This window comes from Myodes glareolus, chromosome 6, assembly GCF_982192425.1.
Source record: "Myodes glareolus chromosome 6, mMyoGla1.1, whole genome shotgun sequence".
In the NCBI taxonomy this organism is placed as follows: Eukaryota; Metazoa; Chordata; class Mammalia; order Rodentia; family Cricetidae; genus Myodes; species Myodes glareolus.
In genome coordinates, this window is record NC_142031.1 from 117,705,911 (window position 1) to 117,726,607 (window position 20,697).

At 40.2% G+C, this 20,697-nt stretch overlaps 1 protein-coding gene across 6 annotated transcripts in view; it reads right to left on the minus strand.

Annotated features, from left to right (window-relative positions):
- Positions 1-20,697, minus strand: part of Lmbr1 (limb development membrane protein 1) — a 141,123-nt gene that overhangs the window by 81,813 nt on the left and 38,613 nt on the right. For all 6 annotated transcript variants that reach the window (XM_085691103.2, XM_048440175.3, XM_048440173.3 and 3 more), the window contains one exon: positions 8,816-8,919. In XM_085691103.2, the coding sequence (XP_085547229.1) occupies positions 8,816-8,919 (104 nt within the window). The remainder of the gene's footprint in view (positions 1-8,815; positions 8,920-20,697) is intronic.

Below are 20,697 nucleotides of genomic sequence, written 5' to 3' on the forward strand. Positions count from 1 at the left end.
GTAATTAGCTTCTTCACACAAGCAAGGGTACAAAGGGTAACATTTGGCAACACAAATGTTAGGAGCTAAATGAATTCTAAGTCAAAGTCTTTATAAATTTGAACAATTGTTATAATTAAATGCCTTATTATTTTCCTCACAATCACTTCCTCTGAGTTCTTGCGTGCACCTTCAGATATGGAAAGCTCAAGAGACCGGCACTGCCACCTTTCACAGAACAATGCTCCTCTGGTTTGAAAACAGTCGATCCTGTCCTTACTATTTCTGGGAAGAAACCAGTGCTCCCTAGTGGGGGAAGGCAAAGAGTTCTGATTAATACATGACTACATCTTTTTCTTGCAGGTGTTGGGAGAATCAAATTAACACATAGCAACAGTTAGTGAGATATGACTTCATTTTCTGTAATAAATGCCAAGATCAAAACATGCCCAAGTCAAATTTCCTTGCAAGGTTCCCAGCAGGAGCCTTCCTCTTGTCTATGATTTCCTCTCACCCAGCAGAACCAGGCTGAGTATGTGCATTTACCACTAACACTAAGCAGCACTTCCTTAATCGCTCATTTCCAACAATTTATGGATCATCAGTGGCAAAAAAAACGAGCAAAAATAATGAAAGAATGCAATGAAAGCTCATGGAGTCCCAGGCTGGCTTCCTACTCACTTCTCTTTAAGATGGAGGCCTGAGACAAATTAGCCACTGAGGGGAAAAGTCATCTGGTCATAAAATACAGTACAAGGTCACTTTTATGTAAGTTTGCCAAAAGCGACATAAACCAGGGCAATCTCAAACTGTGACACAGGATAGAAACATATTAAAACGATCTTTGTTCCTCCTCTATTGTGCTGTCATGTTGCTTGGCTTTATGGACAGCCCGAGCCCAGCACAGAGAGCTTCGCCTCCACCTGGCCAGTGCAACTAATTAAGAGAGGAAGTGACCTCAGATTTTGTGTGTTTTACTTTTATTATGAAAGCACTTTGTTTGAAGTTACAGGAGCTAACCTCTTAATCCTACAGATCATGTGCGAGGTTCTGGACACTCTAGGATGGCTGGATGGTTTGGATAATTGGTCAGGATGTTGCTGTCGTTATGTTAAGTTTTATGCCAGGACTTCAAATCAAAGATAGGCATTAAAGGGCAATATAAATCTGCTACCAGGAAAGTCCTGGGCTTATGAATTAATCTGTCATTATATTTACATTATACTTACAAGACAATCATATGGTGAGATCTTTTCCTCACTTTAATTTTGTCTTTATAAGGTTTTAATTCAAAATATAATGGTAACATACAAAATAAATCAGATACACTCCTCTTATTTCAACACTAGTCAGTGCATTAACCTCTGGAGTTCATTATGAACCAGAAAACATCACCTGGAGTTACTGCCAATAACCAAGCTGTCTTTTCTGAGCAGAAGAAGAAGAAAACACTGCACCACTGACCAAAGGCAATAGTCACAGCAATGTGGTCTGCCCCAAGATGACTCCAAACGCTAAGACCCCAATGACTCTCTCATACCAATGAATGTCTGAGGTCAAAACAAATTCAACATGGACATTTCTATCAGAGTCGAATTAAGATCCAAGCATAGAATCAGTTCAAACACATGTGACCCAATCAATGCCAGAGGCAATGCAAGTGAGTGACTGCAAAACAGTCACTGCAGGAGGAAGCTAGAGAGAGAGAGAGAGAAAGAAAGAGAGAGAGAGAGAGAGAGAGAGAGAGAGAGAGAGGAAGGAAAAGAAAAAAAGAAAGAAAACACTTTCCAAAACTATGTTCTCTTAGACTTGAGAATTCATAAAAGAAACAGTGAGGAGATGGCCCTCATAAAACAGCAACTCACCCCAGTGTAAGAAGACAGAAGAAAGGCTACTTACAGCCCTTAGAGGATATGGCCAGCTCCCCAGGCCTAAAGTGTCCTGTTTGAATTAACACAGCTGTTTAATTAAAAACTAAGTGAAGAATTCTGCTTCATTGGATTTTCAACTCAAGCTCTGCATCCATCCTGTAGCCAGTGGCCAATTTCCGCATCTCTGCACAAAATGCAAGGAGCTGTTTTAAAATCGATTGCCCAGGGGAATCCATGGATGCATGGGGGGCCATGTGCCATTTAGAGAATATACCAGATGTACACTCAGTAAAACAGCCCAGGAGGGTGGCCACCAGGAAAAGGGAAATGGAACTAGCCAGACTGTAAGTTTGTCATGACTCAAATCACTGGGTACATTCACACTCAGAAAGCTTCTACCCTCTCTCCAGCACCAGTCAGAAACAGATATGCCCAATGAAGTCAATCAGCAAACAGTTGTGCAGGACCATACATGACTGCATGTACTCATCAGCCAGCTTTGTAAACACTTTGATGACTGTGGTCAATGACAGCATGAACAGCAGCCTTGTAGTGAAGTTCACTGTTCTGATGTAGCCTCATATATAAAAGTGGAAGCTGTTTGAGAAACACTGAGGACCTGTGCCAAATGTCACACAAGATTTCAAGACACTACAGGGACATTTATTGCACAATGCCAACCATCTTTGTAGCTTTTCTGTAACTGATTTTAAAACTGAAAAAAAAAATACATAAGCACTTTAAAATAGCATTGCTCACTTAATCTGAAAACTTTCTAAACATTTCTACGAGGCTCTGTAATACACCTTACCTTCCAGTAGCTTTTTGTCAAGGGATGCTACTCCTAACGCTAAAACTGACTTGCTTTGCTTCTACTCTCTCTACTTCAAAGTGTAGAACATAATGTGGAACGTTAGACCACCTGACAATGTGTCATTACTCAGGGCTGGTCACTGCTTATGACAAGCACACTCATTAGCCAAGTGCATTTACAGACGACGTGCCTCTTAATTAAATCACTGTGCTAAGTAAAACAGCACATTTAAGGTCTAGAGGGCTGGCCATGTCCTTTCAGGGCCTTTCATCTCTCTCTATTTTTAATTGAATTTATCTATTTGCTTGTTTGTCAGGGGGCACCTGTGCCACAGGACACATGTAGGGGTCAAAGGACAACTTGCAGCAGTCAGTTCTCTCCTTCTACCACATGTTCAGTCCTGGGGACTGAACTCAGGTCATCAGTCTTGGCAGCAGACACCTTTACTCGCTGAATCATCTTGCCAGTCCCCATCTATATTCTTACTGTGCTGTCAGTTGCTATTTTCTTAGGGCCATCTCCTCAGTATCTCTCTTACAAATATTTAGGTTCAAGAAAATATAAATGGTTTTGAAAAAGTGAAAAAGAAAAAATGATAATAAGTTCTAGTCTGTGTGCCTTTACATAAATTACCTCATTTAGTCATCAAAATGATACAGTAAAGCCAGATGTGGTGACACAAACCTTTAGTCACAACACTCAGAAGGTAGAGGCAGGTAGCTCTCTGAGCTCCAGGTCAGGCAAGGCTACATAGTGAGAAATTGTTTCAAAAACAAACAAAATAATACAGTAAATATTATTACTGTGCCAACTACACAGGAGAATCTACAGTTTAGATGAAGTAACTCAGTCAGAGTCTTATATTAACATCTAATACACCCTCAAAACCCGCTTCTTCTTGGTGTGCCAGTGTAGCCAACCTCCTGGACATCATTTATTCTCCCCACTCCACCTCCAAGCCAGTCATCTCTTTCCATCCTCAGCATTAAGAAACAAATTATTTATATTGGTTTCTAGAACAACACCTATTCATCCCCTGGCTTCCTAGCATCCCTAGTCAGATCAATGATAGTCACTCTGGCCTCTACCTGCTGGCCTCTACCTACTGGTCTCTACCTGCTGGTCTCTTCCTGATGGCCTCTAACTGCTGGCCTCTACCTGCTGGCCTCTACCTCATGGCCTCTACCTGCTGGTCTCTACCTCATGGCCTCTTCCTGCTGGCCTCTACCTGCTGGCCTCTTCCTGCTGGCCTCTACCTGCTGGTCTCTACCTCATGGCCTCTTCATGCTGGTCTCTTCCTGCTGGCCTCTACCTGCTGGTCTCTACCTGCTGGCCTCTACCTGCTGGTCTCTACCTCATGGCCTCTACCTGCTGGCCTCTTCCTGCTGGTCTCTACCTCATGGCCTCTTCCTGCTGGCCTCTACCTGCTGGTCTCTACCTGCTGGCCTCTTCCTGCTGGTCTCTTCCTGATGGCCTCTAACTGCTGGCCTCTACCTGCTGGCCTCTTCCTGCTGGCCTCTTCCTGCTGGTCTCTTCCTGATGGCCTCTAACTGCTGGCCTCTACCTGCTGGTCTCTTCCTGCTGGCCTCTACCTGCTGGCCTCTACCTGCTGGTCTCTACCTCATGGCCTCTTCCTGCTGGCCTCCACCTGCTGGTCTCTACCTGCTGGTCTCTACCTCATGACCTCTTCCTGCTGGCCTCTACCTGCTGGTCTCTACCTCATGGCCTCTACCTGCTGGCCTCTACCTGTTGGTCTCCACCTCATGGCCTCTACCTGCTGGCCTCTACCTGCTGGTCTCTACCTGCTGGCCTCTACCTGCTGGTCTCTACCTCATGGCCTCTTCCTGCTGGTCTCTACCTGCTGGCCTCTACCTGCTGGCCTCTACCTGCTGGCCTCTACCTGCTGGCCTCTACCTGCTGATCTCTACCTGCTGGCCTCTTCCTGCTGGTCTCTACCTGCTGGTCTCTACCTCATGGCCTCTTCCTGCTGGTCTCTACCTGCTGGCCTCTACCTGCTGGCCTCTACCTGCTGGCCTCTACCTGCTGGTCTCTACCTGCTGGCCTCTTCCTGCTGGTCTCTTCCTGCTGGCCTCTACCTGCTGGTCTCTAACTGCTGGTCTCTTTTTTAAATCCCTTGTGGCTGGAAATCAGATTATTTGATGATACTGACTGTATTGTTCAAACATTTAACACAAGTCCCTTCATTCAACACTTCAGTGCCACCAAAGATGAGGTGACCCTTGAAGAGTTTTGAGATACAAACATGCTTAAATATGTATTTAGGAAAGTATTTCGTTAGCCATCCATAGAAAAATTTGAAGTAAAAAATAATTAACAGCAAAATCTGTACAAATGTGGATATGAGACGCCATACTTGTCTCTTGGATCCCTGTTCAGGTGGTTCTTCTCGCTGATATGAGGTTTAAGACAGTGGTTCTTATCCTGACGTTTGCGACCCCTTTGGGGGTCAAATAACCGTTTCACAGTGGTCACCTAAGACCATGCGAAAACACAGACATTTATATTACAAACCATAACAGTAGCAAAATTATAGTTATGAAGTAGCCAGGAAATAATTTATGGTTGGGGTCACCACAACAATGAGAAATTATATTAAAGGGTCACAGCATTAGGAAAGTTGAGAACCACTGGTCTAAGGAGGAGCACAAGAGGTGATGTTTCTGGGTTTTTGCCAACAGGTCTTAATTCCAGAGGCTGTTGTTAATTATGCCTCACAAGCTGTAGCTGAGTCCCTTCCCTGGCTGGTAAGTGCAGACAGGGCAGAGGCAAGGACTGTCCAAATCACAGGCTGCCTTAAGTCATGACCTATCTAGTTAATAACTACATCTTCATAAGGAGTGTGAACTGAGCAGGTATTCCTGAAACACCAAATAAGAGCAGCAGTAAAGCAACAGTTAAAGCTGTTGCTTGCACTTAGTTATAGCTAGCACACAGGCCGTGTTAGGGAGAGGAGGGACTGTGCAGACAGCAGATATCAGCAGGTGGTTTTTGTGAGTCTATGCATCTATGCCTACACACCTGTGCACTGCTGCCTGCATGACCCCCTCCCCAGCAGTGCTTGGCACTGAGTGGCACATGTGTTCCAGGGTACTCCTTCCCTTGATGACAAATGAGAAACACTGGAATGCAGACTTATCACACTTAGAAAAAAAAAAGGTAGGTACAAAAACCAAAAAGACTACAAGACAAGTCTTGAAAGTCATTCTTACAAGCCCTGTTCATCCTCAAGACTCAGCTCATGTAGCTGGCCTCCTCCTCTGTGCTTGGCCCAAGATCAAGGCACCACTTCTGTTAGTTCCTCAGCACATGTCAAACTATGGCTTATTTGTGTGCATTGCTGCTTACCCCTGCTGTCTGTCCCTTGAGTGCAGAGTCTAAGTTCTACATGAGCAGCCCCAGCAAGCTCCTTTAAGGGCACAGTAACACATACTTAGAGCTGCTTACTAAATTTCTGATGAACAGACAGATATCTAGGAAAAAACTCTAGCTCCAAATTTCCACAGAAACTGACATGTGAAGAGTCTCCAGCAAGCCTCTTCCTCAGACTGTCCATTTTCTGGAGTACTCTGTAAGGCTGGATATCTTACACTTGGTTTCAGATGCAGCCTCCCCTTCCCTCACACCTGACAGCACAGCTCCTCTGCTGTCAGCATTTCTTGGTCCTCTTGTCTTCCCTTTCCACATTCTGCCCTTGGCCAACTCCTTGTGCTTTCCAGTGTGGGACTTTGAGAATGTCAGATGTCATATCACTGCTATTTTATACATGAGGTCTTTAGATGATTTAATAGTATTTAATATTTTTGGGCCTCAGTTTTAGTCATATATAAGAATTTTAACAAAATCAGTGATAAGACCTTGTATAATTCCCTCAAGAAACTATAAATAGGAAAGCAGCTTTCTTTTTTTGTTTTTGTTTGTTTGTTTGCTTGCTTGCTTATTTGGTTGGTTGGTTTTTTCAAGGCAGGGTTTCTCTGTGTAGCTCTGGCTGTCCTGAAACTCACTCTATAGACCAGGCTGGCCTAGAACTCAGAGATTCACCTGCCTCTGCCTAAAAATGATGGAACTAAACGCATGTGCCACCACACCCAACTATAGCAGCTTTCTAAATTAAAACCAAGTAATTCTTTCCTATAACATAAAATTTTAATTGTCAATCTTAACACATTAGGATAGAAAATAATTCCAGCATTAAAAAAGCCAGCTTTCTCAATTTGGAGCTTGATAGCAAAGCACAATCCATTTTCATCTCAGTACATTTGCTAAATAAGAAGTGAGCTGACAGCTTTCAGCTGCAGAATGTTCACGTCTGAAGTAACAAGGTCAGTCCACAAAAGCACTTGACCTCTCAGTAGTCCTTCCCCTGTGTCTCTCAGACTATCAAGTGTTAAACAATCTCATTTGCAAGACCCCACATAAACAACACTCCTTTGACAGCATAACTAAAACTGAAACAGCACAGTTATGGGCATATCCCTGAGCAAGGATGACACGCAAATTCATGAAGTATTCTATACTTTGCAAAGTTATGTGAGGGGGTGGGGCTGGGGTTCAGTCAGTAAAGGACCTGCCATGTAAGCATGAGGACCTTAGTTGTAAAAGCTGGTATAGAGGTGTCTATCTGTAACTCCAGGGCTAGAGAGGCAGAGACAGGCAGATCCTTGGAGCTCATTGGCCAACTAGCTGAGCCAAGTTGATTAGTTCTAGATTTGCTGTGGGACAATGGTCTGTACCCTGTCACTTATATTTTAAAGAAATGCTGTTTGGCCAGTAGCCAGGCAGGAAGTAGAGGCGGGGCAATGAGAATTCTGGGAAGAGGGAAGCGCAGTCTGCAGTCATGCCCCAGTCACAAGAATAATGAGCTAATATAAGTTATAAGAGTTAAAAAGAAGCCTGAGCTAATGGGCCAATCAATTTATAATTAATGTAAACCTCTGTGTGATTCTTTTGGGACTTAATGACTGTGGAAACTGGGCAGGACAGAAAATCTCAGTCAACATAGATTCCTTGAAATTCCTGTCTCAAAAAATTATGGTGAAAGAAAACAAGAAAGACACGCAATTTTGATCTCTGTCCTCTACATGTACATACACCTGCATGAACACATGCAAACACACACACACACACACACACACACACACACACGGAGGGGGGGGAGAAAGATGTCATATACCGAAAAAAGGAGGAAGCAAGTTATGTGAAATAAAAAGCATTAATCCATGATGTTTACAACTTCCCATGTCAAGTTTATGACATGAATAAGCACAATTCACTCGATATATTGCAACAGGAATAGAAGTAAAAATCAGAAAAGTGTAAGATACCTCAACTCTAATACTAGTTCACTCTTTCAAATATTTACTTAAATTTGTTCATTATATTTCTAAATTATATTCCAAAGTTTATGGCTGGACACTCTGTATTCCAAGTCAGAGTCAGTCATCTCCTCCTATAAAGCCATAGTATGTTTTCAGATGTTCTCAAAAAGCTTCCCCATATGCTCACTCCCAGGTCTTCCATATTCATGTAAGATGAGCCATTCTCAGTACTACGGGGGTCTACCTACTGTAGAGTACTTGATTTTTATAATGTATTACTATCCTGAAAATATGAAATGTAGAACAGCTTTCACGTTAAGATGTAAGGACTGGAAAGAAGGCTCAGTAGTTAAGAGCACTAACTGCTCTTCCAGAGGACCCAGGTTCAAGTCCCAGCACCCTCATGGCAGCTAACAACTGTCTGTGACTTCAAGATCTGACACCCTCACACAGACATACATACAGGCAAAAGACTAATGCATATAAAATAAAAATAAACAATTTTTTTTAAAAAGATGTACTTTAAGAGCATCCTATCGGTTCTAAAGTAGATGAGGCCTCCTAGAAAGGCCTAATAGCTTTGCTATCAGGCTATCAGTTTCACAGGAGACACTCCTCCAGTGGGACGTGCACTATAAATGTACTTCCTACTGAGTACACAAATAATTCACTGTGCATTGTTATTAATATTTAACAACAATGTGTCAACATAGTTATTTAGTAATTCAACTGTTTGTTTAAATCAACTTCTAGTTTAATATGAGTGATATTTAATTAGTTATTTAACAAATTTAATCAAAACTCAATTTACTTACCTTTTTCAGGCCCGCAAAACCTTCTGATTCCAGAAAGAAAAAGGCAAAGGGCATCAACACAAACAAACAAAGGTTGGAAAATAAAGACGCGAGATTCCACAATCCTATAAAGATGACAATAAGAGAAAAAAAAGAAAATTTGGTTAGATATCGACACGGCATTTCAAAATTCACTAATGCTTGTAATGCTCATCAAGACCTATATTTTAATAATAAAAATCATTTATTATATATATTATATAATAATAAAATCATTTACTATTTGAAATGACTATCTAAACTTGGCAATTAGAAAAAAATTATATATTTACTTTAAACATTTTTATCTGTGATTTGTACCTACTGGGGAAAGACAATATAGAAACTAGCTACTTTTCCTCACTTCTCCAAGTAAATTACCCAAAGATCTCCTATACATAGAGATCCAAAGAAACAGATCTTTAAACATATCCGCACTGGAATATTTAAATTATAGCCACTGTCATCTGCACTGGAATATTTAAATTATAGCCACTGTCATCTGCTTATCATTTAGCAGATACCAGGCCCACATCAAGCATTTCATACACAGCCCATTTAAGCCTCACAAGTCAGCCTAGGGGAAAGTACTTCCTGGACCCCACGAGCCCAGCACTGCTCTAAGTGCCTTGCAGACCTTCTACAAACTCATTTCTAGGCACAGGAGTGCCTGGGCAGGCATCACTGCTGACCCACAACATTTGCCAAGCTGCACAGCATGTGAGTATCAAGGCAGACTACCTGGAATCCTGAAAAACACATCACAGGTGTTCTAAAAACAATTCCAAGTGGGAAAGAAGATGTGAGCCAGGTGGGCAAGCTCACAGAGCCATTTTCCTTTAGTCCATGTTATACCACAATAAACAGCAGTGAAAACGAGTACATTCAGAAAGTGACACTTTTAGGCCTGTCATTGGCAGAGTATTTGGCCCAACATCTATCTTTTTATAAGAAAAACACTAAAATCTAAAATTAAGTTTCAAAATGATGGCTGTAATCTTTAAAATTGAGTCAAAGTTAAAAGTTATACCAATGCGTTCAGAGCACTGCATGCAATTAAAAGTATCAACTCAAACTCCCCACAGCTATGGCATGAGTTAACATGTGTGCACAGTCACCCTGCTCCTAGGACAGTGTAGAACACAAGGAGTTAAACTCCTGAACACTTGTATCACTTATCATTTATTTTAGTAGATAATTAATAACATCAACTCATAGTTTGTTATCCAGAAATCTAGATTTAATGTACATATAATACATATTTAATCTTTTCAAGGCCAAAAATAGTTAGAAATCATTTTCTTAATATCTTTTACTTTTCTGAGACCACATCACATGTATCCTAAGATGGCCTTGAATTCTTCTTTGTAGCCTAAGACAGTTCTTGATCCTCCTGCCTCCACCTCCTGAGTGTTGGAACTAAAGGCAAGCACTACCACACTTGGTTAATGGTGCTAGGACTTAAACCCAGGGTCTCAGGCATATCAAGCAAGCACTCTACCAATAGAGCTACATCCTCAGTTCCTATCTTAACATCTTTTAGTGGAAAATTTGAACTTTATAAAGCAAAAATTGCTTTAAAATACTTTTATGTATACTGACCCTTAAAATGAAAAAAAGTTAAGGCCAAACACACACACCTCTAGTCCCATACACTAGGGAGGTCAACCATGAAAACCACTAGGTACCACAAGCTCAGGGCCAACATGGTTAACTTCAGAGAAATTACTTAAAAAAAGAAAAAAAGCTTTATTCTTTTCTTTATTGATGAGCACTAATTACAATCAACAGAAGGATAAGTGGAATGAGGGAGAACTAAATGCATACTCCTAAATCCTAAATCGCAGACTTAACTGTAGCAACCTTGCTAGGTTTCAGGTTCGTCACCTGAAGTTCTAAGGACATATGCATGGCCATCATTAGCATTAATGAAATAAGGCATGGTTGACAGCTGGACCAACACCTCCAAGAACAAGTACTTCATGCTTTTCTGCTTTTACTAACCATCACTTTCCCAGAGGCAACTAATTTGCAGAACTGTTAGCTCCTAGCATGCTAGGTTCACCACTTTCTACCTTTTCCTTTCCTTTCCTATTTCTTTTCCCCTCACCCCACCGAGGTGTATCAACTCCTGGTTTTCATTACTAGCAATCTGCATGTGTCACCAGTTTACCCACCCCTAACCTGCTCTGAGTGAAGGGTTCAAGGCACAATTTTTCAAGAACTTTATCTGAAGGAAGAATAAATGGGCCTGGAACAAAGCTCTGCTGTCAGGTTCAGTCCATAAACTTTTGTGTGTGGTGTCTGGTCCCTATTTTGACTGTTCAACATCATTTTCTTTAAGGCTCTCCAGATATGAGGAAGGGCAATAATTATGTAAATTATTACATCCTTAACACACATCTAGTGTTGATACGTAGCTTTCAGTATAGTGGAAAACAGAGAAACAGCAATTTTAAATACTTGTGTTACAGAGGATGTCATATGTCAAGGATTATATTCAAATTAGAGGAAACCGTTTTATGCAATTAGATGGCACACAGCCCTTTTAGAAACTATTTTTTAAAAAATAAACTCCCTGTATCTGTTAAGAACCTACTGTAGCAACATGGGGTAGCACCAGGGCTCCTGTTCTACAATCAACATCAGGTTCAGAAACGCCAGATCAGGGCTGGAGAGATGGCTCAGCAGTTAAGAGCTCCTGCTGTTCTTCCAGAGAATCCAGGTTGAATACCTATCACACACATGGCGGCTCATAACCATCTGTAACTCCAGTTCCACGGGATCCAATGACCCTCTTCTGGCTTCCATTGGTACCCACCTCTGTGGGCACAGGTACACACATGGTGCACAGACAAACAGTTATTTATAACATTTTCTAAGTGTTTAAATTTTAAATTTAAAATAGCTCATTTTTTTAAAAATTGCAAAACCAAAAAAAAAGAAGAAGAAGAAAGAAAGAAAAACCAGTTCTGAAGAAATCCAAAGCCAGAAAACAGCTACACTGCACTTCCTGATTTGTTAAGATACCTTTGAGTAAAATAAATTCAATTTCCTAAACTACTCATATTAATTACACATATCTGCAATTTTTCTTTTTTTATATATTTATTTATTATGTATACAATATTCTGTCTGTGTGTATGCCTGCAGGCCAGAAGAGGGCACCAGACCTCATTACAGATGGTTGTGAACCACCATGTGGTTGCTGGGAATTGAACTCAGGACCTTTGGAAAAGCAGGCAATGCTCTTAACCGCTGAGCCATCTCTCCAGCCCAGCAATTTTTCTTACTTATGTACATATGTGTGAGCTTGTATATGTGTACCATATATATGCAGGAGCCTTCAGAGGCCAAAAGAAGATGTGGGTCCCTGAATGCTTGAGATACAAGTGGTTGTGAGCCACCATGCGGATGCTGAGACTCAAACCTGGATCCTCTGACAGAGTAGCAAGTGCTATTAAACATTGAGCTATCTCTCCAGCTCCACATCTGCAATTTTATAATGAGAAGTTTCCACATTTAAGCTCTGTAATACATCATATTGCTCTCTATCATTTGAGTCCCCAATTCCATCCCTAGAGTTAAATTTTAATTGTCAATGTGTACAAAAAGTAAAACACATTTATCTTAATAGCCCCACTGAGTAATAAAGCATGCACAGTGCTCAGGTTCAGATGCAGTCTGAATGTGCCCCACACGTGCCTCAGTCTGGGAAGCCTGGTGTCCCGTGTCCCAATTTTGAAATGGCAGAATCTTTAAGAGGTAGGCCTCCTGGAAGACGATTAGATTCTGGAGAGCAATGTGAAGGGACTAACACTTTTCTCATGGGATTACATCCTCATTCCTACAGAAAGTCACTGTAAAAAGAGGCCACCCCATTAGCATTTTAGGTTCTGCACATCGCCAACTCCTTCTCTGGTGGGTGAGAATCACAAACAGGACCCTCATGAGGAGACCCATATTCCTAAACTGCTAGAACGATAAAGCAAACACTTCTGTCCAAAACACCAACCCCAGATGTTATGACGGCCACATAGCTTGGCTGGCTAGTGTTAGCTCTATACCCATTACAGATACTGAACACACCTATTGTCCCAGACAGCTCCACACCCCTACAGAGTCTGTGCCTTCTGCCTCTCCTCATCATCACACTCCCCCACCCCACAGCCAACCACTGAGTTCAATACTAAAAAAAAAAAAAAAAAAAATAGGTTTTTTACAATTTTCATATAAATGAACCCTGTAGTTTTTGTTTTTTGGTCTGGCTTCTGTCACTGTGATCTGTGGCCATAGCAGAGACTACAGCAAACCCTTACTGAATTACTGTAGACATCATCTGAGATGCTCCCACCCTGTGGTTCTTACAAATGAAGCATCCATTAACTGTGCATGTCCAAACTTGGTAGTGGCTTTCACTTTGGGTGAGTGTGCAGCAGAAGATGGCAGAGGATGGGAGCTGTGTGTTTGACATTTCAGAAAACTGACAAAATATTTCCCAAATTGGTTGTGTTTTACATTCCCACCAGCAAAGGAAAATTCTTAACATTCCCTGAAAACAAATCCTTTAACAGGTATCAGATCTGCAGGTGCTCTCTCCCAGTCCATGGGTTGTTTTTCAAATCAAAGAACAGTTTACCAAATTTAAAAAGCCAAATTTATGAACATTTTCTTGATCTTGATCTTACCTGAGAAACAGTGGTGCAGCCCAGAGTCACAGAGATTCTCCTGTTTGCTTCTGAAATTTCTGAGGTTTTACAATTTACAGTTAAGTGTATGGTCCTTGAAGATACCTTTTTATGTGGAGCCAGGTATCAACTAAAGGTCAAATTTGTCTGTGATTATCCAACTGTTCCAATTCTATTTGTTAAAAACATCCTTTACCTACTAAATTGTATCTCTGTATCTTTGTCAAAAAAGTCAATCAGCAATACATGTGTTTGTGCACTTGGACTCGGTTCCCTGCTGGGCTGATCACTGCCCCATATTTATGCTGCTACCACACTGTCTTGATCACCACAGACTAAAAACCATCTTGAAGTAGGAAGTCCTCCAATGTTGTTCTAGTCATTGAAAATTCACTACATTCTCAGCTAAACTTTAAATCAGTTTATCAGTTTCCATCTGTCGTAGCTATGCTTCCTACTGCCGCAGAGACGCCATGACCACAGCAACTCTTACAATGCAAACATTTAGCTGGGGTGGCTGGCTTACAGGTTCAGAGGTTCATTATCATCATGGTGGGCAGCACAAAGGCAGGCAGGCAGACAACATGCAGGCAGATATGATGCTAAAGCTGAGAGTTCTACATCTTGTAGGCAACAGGAAGGACTGTCACACTGAAGTAAGTGAGCAAAAAAGACCACGAAGCCTGCCCCCACAGTGACGCACTTTCTCCCTTTGGCAGCCATTTTCTTTCAAACCATCTGCCACCCAAAATACTTATTGGAATTTTGATTGGCATTGTGTTGAATCTATAGGCTAATGAGAGGGAGGATTAGCCTCTTAACATTATCATGGACAAAATACAACCAAACTCACAAACTGGAAGCCTAGTCCCTAGTGTAATGACATCTAGAGGCAGAGCTTTAGAGAAGGTACAGTGCCTGTGAGAAAACGGGATCTAGAATATCTTAGACATAACAACAAATGGAACACGGTCTTATGACACTGTCCAATGCCTGCTACTGGTATTCATTCTTGGGAAAGAAGACCACTTAGAAACGGCTGGTGTTTTCTATCTTCTCATGACAAAGAAATGCTTTAAACTGAAAGGATGGGTGCTCTGTTTCTAAAGAACTAAACAAAGATCACTGCCTCAGTAAAATCCTTACACAAAATACATAAACCACTTGTGAGAATCTAAAAGTAAAATACTTATATTAACTCCAAAAATAGCACAGAAACATAAATTTGGAGAAGAAAATTATCTCACTCAAAAGCTAATTTATTTTTTTGTTCAAAGAGTTTCAATGGATCCCCTCACACACACGTTCTCGAAGTCATAATAGCACACCTGGAGCTGAACTGCAGTCCCCCTGTCGCTCCACTGCTCTGTGCCATCTCAAACTTACTGCTGTGGATGAGAAGGGCATCGTAAACTTAATTTCATTATTTTTATCTAGCAAAAAATATATCAGTTTCATAATATTTTATTCAGGACATATTGAATGATTAGTCCATTAATTCTGTCCATTGGCATAAAGCAAAGTGCTTAACTGAACCCATGATCATTAAAAAATTAAATAGGAAAAAGCAATACTACAGATATCTTTTCAGGTATATACGTACAAGCACACACACATACACAAAGCCTCCCTAAAACACCTCTAAACTACAGGAAAATTTTTAAATTTTCAATTTCAAGAGGTTGGAGAAACAGCTCACTTGGTAAAATGTTTGTTCTGCAAGCACGAGGACCTGAGCTCAATCCATAGCACCCATGTGGAAATCCAGGTGGTATGAAATATGCTTGCAAACCCAGAGCTGGAGGGGTGGATATGAGTGGATCCCCAGGCTTACTGGCCAGCAACCATGAAGCTAACTGGTGAGATTCAAGCCAATTAAAGACTCTATCTTTAAAAAATGTACAGCTCACGAGTAAAATAACACCTGAGATTGACCTCTGGCTTTCACAAGGATACATATGTACACAGAGCACCTACACAAATATATAAGCACACACACACACACACACACCAAAAAACTTTTCAATTCAATTTTAAGAACACAACACATTAGATAAATTCTATGTACCTAGTGCACTATACTGTCTTGACCAAGAATAAGGTATTCAGCCAATCTGTGATTTAAAGGAGTTTACCAGTCTTTACAGCAGCTACCTGAATGAGGAACACCTTATATGTGACAACCTGAGTTCGGACCACTCAGCTGTCATGACCTTGAAAGATCTTCAACTCAGTCACTGGGCTTTCTCCTGTTAAATAGGTTACAACTCTGGCTCTTGGCAAGAAGAAAAGAGAAACAACACCCAAATTTTTAAACAAAAGTTTAAAAAATGAAAATTTCTAATGTACCAGCACTCAGACAAAGTAGGGACAAGAAAATGGTGTGAATTACAGCTAAAACTAGTTCAACTCGTTCCTTACCATTTCATTAATTTTACTCAAAAATGCTTACACTATATAAAAAAATAACCTATCCACTATGACATTTAAAAATACATTAAAATTATTGTGACAGAAAACCAAGTGGGACTGGGGACTTATTTGGTGTGTAAGAATGAGAATGTGAGTGTGAACCCGAGCACCCACACAAGAAGCCAGCATGGTTTTGCCGGCCTGGAACCCAGCAGTAGGGCACAGAGACAGAGCTTCCTGCCCCGCCAGCCCCACTGAAACAGTTGCACTTCCAGTTCAGGGAGAAGCCCTGTCTCAAGGAAATAAGGTGGAAGGTAATAAAGGAAGACAGCCAGTGTCCTGCTCTGGCTCTCACATGTGTGTGGTGCAAACACAACACACCACACACATAACACACATATACACCCACATATACATACAAACATGTACAAAAACAAATAAGTATTTTAAACTAAGCATAAAAAAATAATTGCCAAGAGATACACAAGTTATTAACAACACAAATATAGCAGACTGATAGACTTTTCTTCCTTTCTACCTTCTGCATAAATCTTCTATAAGAGGCACAGAAGTACTCTAAAATTTATGAGGTGTATATTTAAATACCTTTGTGACATGCCTAAATCTCCATATCCCTGTATCACAGAAGCTTCCCCATACAATGTATTAAAAGGGCAGAAAACAAGGAAGATAAACTGAGGTGGAGACCCAGTCCAGGCTCTCTGCTGCTGGCTACACTGTCCACACCATTCAAACATCAGCCTCAGAAAAACCACTAAGTATAGGTTTGTGAATGCTAATGTCTACTATATTTTCTTAAACAGAAAAATCTGTAGCACAAAAGAGGCTTTTTATTCTTATTATTAATCTATACACATACATATTTCCAGAACAACAAATCCAAATTCTTCTATACAGGCCGAAAGCCAAAAGTCAAAAAAGTAAAATTTGCCTCAGGCAAAAACTCAAATCAAAAACAATAACGATAATAATTCTAACCAATTCACTCACTTAAACTAAGACAGGGCTAGGGAGCTAGTTTGGTTAATTAAGTGTTTGCTGCATGAGTATGAACACCTAAACTTAATCTCTAAAAACAATGTAAAAGAGTCAGGAGTGGTGGCACATGCTTGTAATCCCAGGGTCAGAGAGGTAGAAACAGGAGGCTCATCAGAAGTCTGAGGTCTGCATGGGTTATGCAGCAAGTTCCAGGTCAGCCAGACTGGCCTATGTGGTGAAACCCCATATCAAAAAAATAAAAGTGTCTTCTGGGCAAGTGAAAAAAATCACAGAGGATTATCACACAGTTACACATATCAACTGACAAAATAAGATGTCTTTGTCATATATTTTTAATTAACTTTATTAGGCAAAAAGAAATAAAAATAAATAAAAATAAATTATGGCAATATAATTACAAAATACCAGACATATAGGGAAGTCTCAACTCACCATTAGAAGTTTGTCTAATACACAAACATAACAAGTGTACCTAAAGCCAGGAGTGGTGGCTCATGGACAATCACAGAACTTGGAAGGTGGAGGTAAGGAGGACCCTGAGCACAAGGCTAGTACTTTCTGGGGGAAAAATATGGGTATTCAATACACATTGTAAAGTGGCTTACAAGCTTTTCAAAGCTCAATCAATTTACAGTCTTTCCCTTAAAAAGCATTCTACAATTTTGATAGAATTGAAAATTGTTACCAACATTACACATATTTTATTTCATATGTTCATATTAATTTATAAAATAAAAATTGTCAAACTTCTCTGCTTCAAAACGCTAGAATTAAAAAGTTCAATATATAGAATGCAAAACTTAAGAAAGGTGGTTTGTCAAAGTGAGCATCCATAGCATGCTACTGAAGGTAGCAGCCAGTGCTCAGCTCTAGAAGAGGCTTCAGCTGGAGGCAACAAAGGTCCCAGAATATTCAGTTTCAAACACAAGATCAAATTGCCAGATCACCATAAGGTTCCTTATCTTCTACCGCCACCTGCTGGTATCACAAAATAGTTCCAAAATACAATATTCAACTCAGGCTGAGAGAACCTCAGGGTTAGAGCAGCTGCTAATCTGACAGACTTACAAGAAAAATAATGTGCAAAGGCCCTGGGTTTGAACCTTTGTACTACAAAATAAACAAGGTGAGGTAGGGGTACATCTGATGTAAGTATCCTTTTCCCAACCTCTTTATCTAACAAGATGTATTCATTGGTATCCTCAACCATAATGGACTGACTATAAACTAAACCAGTTTGGATCCAGGAACTTAATTTAAGTCATTTTCCTGCCCAAAAACAAAGACTGCTTTTCAATATGATAAACGGTATCTCAGTGTACTAATGCAAACTGTACTAACGCAAACTGTCACAACAAACTAAACTGTGTCAACTTACTAATAAATTATTAGTAGCATTTAACAATGGTACAATAAAATTTAAGGTTTATCTTTTAATAAATATTCATAAGCAAATATATCTTCTGTTTAATTTTGATTGCTAATAACCTAAAATCTTGTTTGACCTTCTGTGGAGTTTACAAACAGATTTTGGAGAAAAGATGGGTTTTGCACTGTTTATCATGATATCCCCAGCTCTCTGCTCCTGATAAATCAAAATAAATTGCAGTATTCACAGAGACCAGCCAGACACTGAAGCTCATTTGAACAACTTCATCTGAGCTGGACACTCAGTTATCAATGTATACCTCTGCCCCAGCAAATGAAAGTCAAGTAAACACTGGGTACCCCTGGAGAAAAATACTTCCAACATTGGAGAATTAGTTCTAGATTTTAAGACTAGACGTTAATCCTATCACTCTCCTCTCTTTTAAAATTATTGGCTTTAATTTTAAACTGCAGAAAAGTAGTCATTCTGAAGTAGGGTCATCAGTGGTATGTGGCGTATTCCAAAAGTTGTGCAGCCACTGCCTCTGTCCAGTTCCAGAACATGTCCTATGCTGTACCACTGCTTAGTCACATGTAGAACTGAAGTTCTGTATCTTTCCACTAACATTGTTAACACAGCACAAATACAAAGCGTAAACACTACAAATGGATCCTTCCATTTTTCCTTTGATTTCTATTTTAGTTATGTCAATGATGCCACTTTGTCACCTTTGCCTCCTCTGTTCCAGCTTAAAATATATGGCATGTTAACTCAAAGAACCACAGTGGAGGTTGCACTCTTTGTTGGATAACTACTTGCCTTTTGAGAAAAAGCTCTTGGCCTAACACTGGACTTTCACAAAGACTAAGTGCTTGATCTTGGGGCTGTGATAGGTCATCCAGCTGCCTATTATAAGAGAGTATCTTATGATACCCCTAATCCAAAATACTAGGCATGTGCAAAAGTACTGTATCATTAAATAGAAATGATGTATGTGTGATCCAGCATAAGCTGGCCCTAAGAGAGCAAGTAATTTCATTTAGAAGTGGCCCAAATACTCAAGGTTTCCTCCTATCTCTATATTGTTCTCAGCTGACAGATGAAGGGGTCTAGGTCTCATTTAGTCCAACCACTTACAATTTCTGTAGGTATGTGGGTGGCTTTAGCTCTACGGACAGAAAGAAAAAAGTAAGATATTTGTATGCAAAGAAAATACTCCCTGGACAGAGGAGGTATTAACTTTATCAAGAGGATAAAGAAGCCATGATAAGAGTCGGGTGGTGGTGGTGCACACCTTTAATCTTAGCACTCAGGACGCAGGCGGATCTCTGTGAGTTTGAGACCAGCCTGGTCTACAAGAGCTACTTCCAGGACAGACTCCAAAGTTACAGAGAAACCCTGTCTCAAAAACAAAACAAAACCAAAACAAAAGACATGCTAACCCAAAAGGATAGGGAGTGGCTGTAGATAGCAGCGGCCTCTTTCTCCAGTGGCTCATGAGAAAATGCAGTTTACTTCCTCTTACTCTGGAGCAGGCATTAAACATTATACTCTGTATACATTCCACTCTCCACATATAAAAATGCAACCAACTAGTTCTTGTTCTGATCATTCTTCAGATAAAACACTAAGACTTGAAAAGCTTAAACAATTTGCTCGGGGTTACTAATAGTAAAATACAGAGCTGAAATTCAAAGCCAGGTCTAGCTGACTCCAAAGCCAAGAAACAAACTCTCATGGGATGATGACCTCCAAAATAAAAAGATATCATTAAAATCACTAGAGGAGCTAGTAAACTGGTGGTGCTAGGACAGTGAGCTTGGAGGGTGAGGACAAACCCACTCTGTGAACCCCAGATGGAGTAAACAGTCAAGTGCAAACACACTGCTGACAAGAAGAAAGTCAATGTTTGCTAACATCCATGATGAGAGGGGATCTTTTACACAGAAAAACAATTAGAGAAGCCAAAAGAAGGAAAAGACCAGGCAGCACAAAAATATAAAAACTCTAGAACCCCAAAGAGCACACAAAATCAAAAATAGCAAGTATAGAAACATTTATAGAGGTTTATTTTTACATGTAAAGAAATCACATACTTCAATATAAAAAACAGAAAAGGGAAAGAACATGACAAATTATGTATGTAGTAGATGTCTGTAGACAAACTGAAATTGAAAGATTACGAATTTTTCTAATGATAATCATGAAAACGACTTCTCCGTCATATCTTTGGCAACAAAGATATCAGTATTTGATCCTGCTGGATTTATGTTAGAAACAACGGCACTTATGCCATCTGTCAGAAGGATATAAGCAAATATTTCCAGAAAATAGTTTTGGAATGATATTTATTAGCCTAATAATTTCTTATCCTA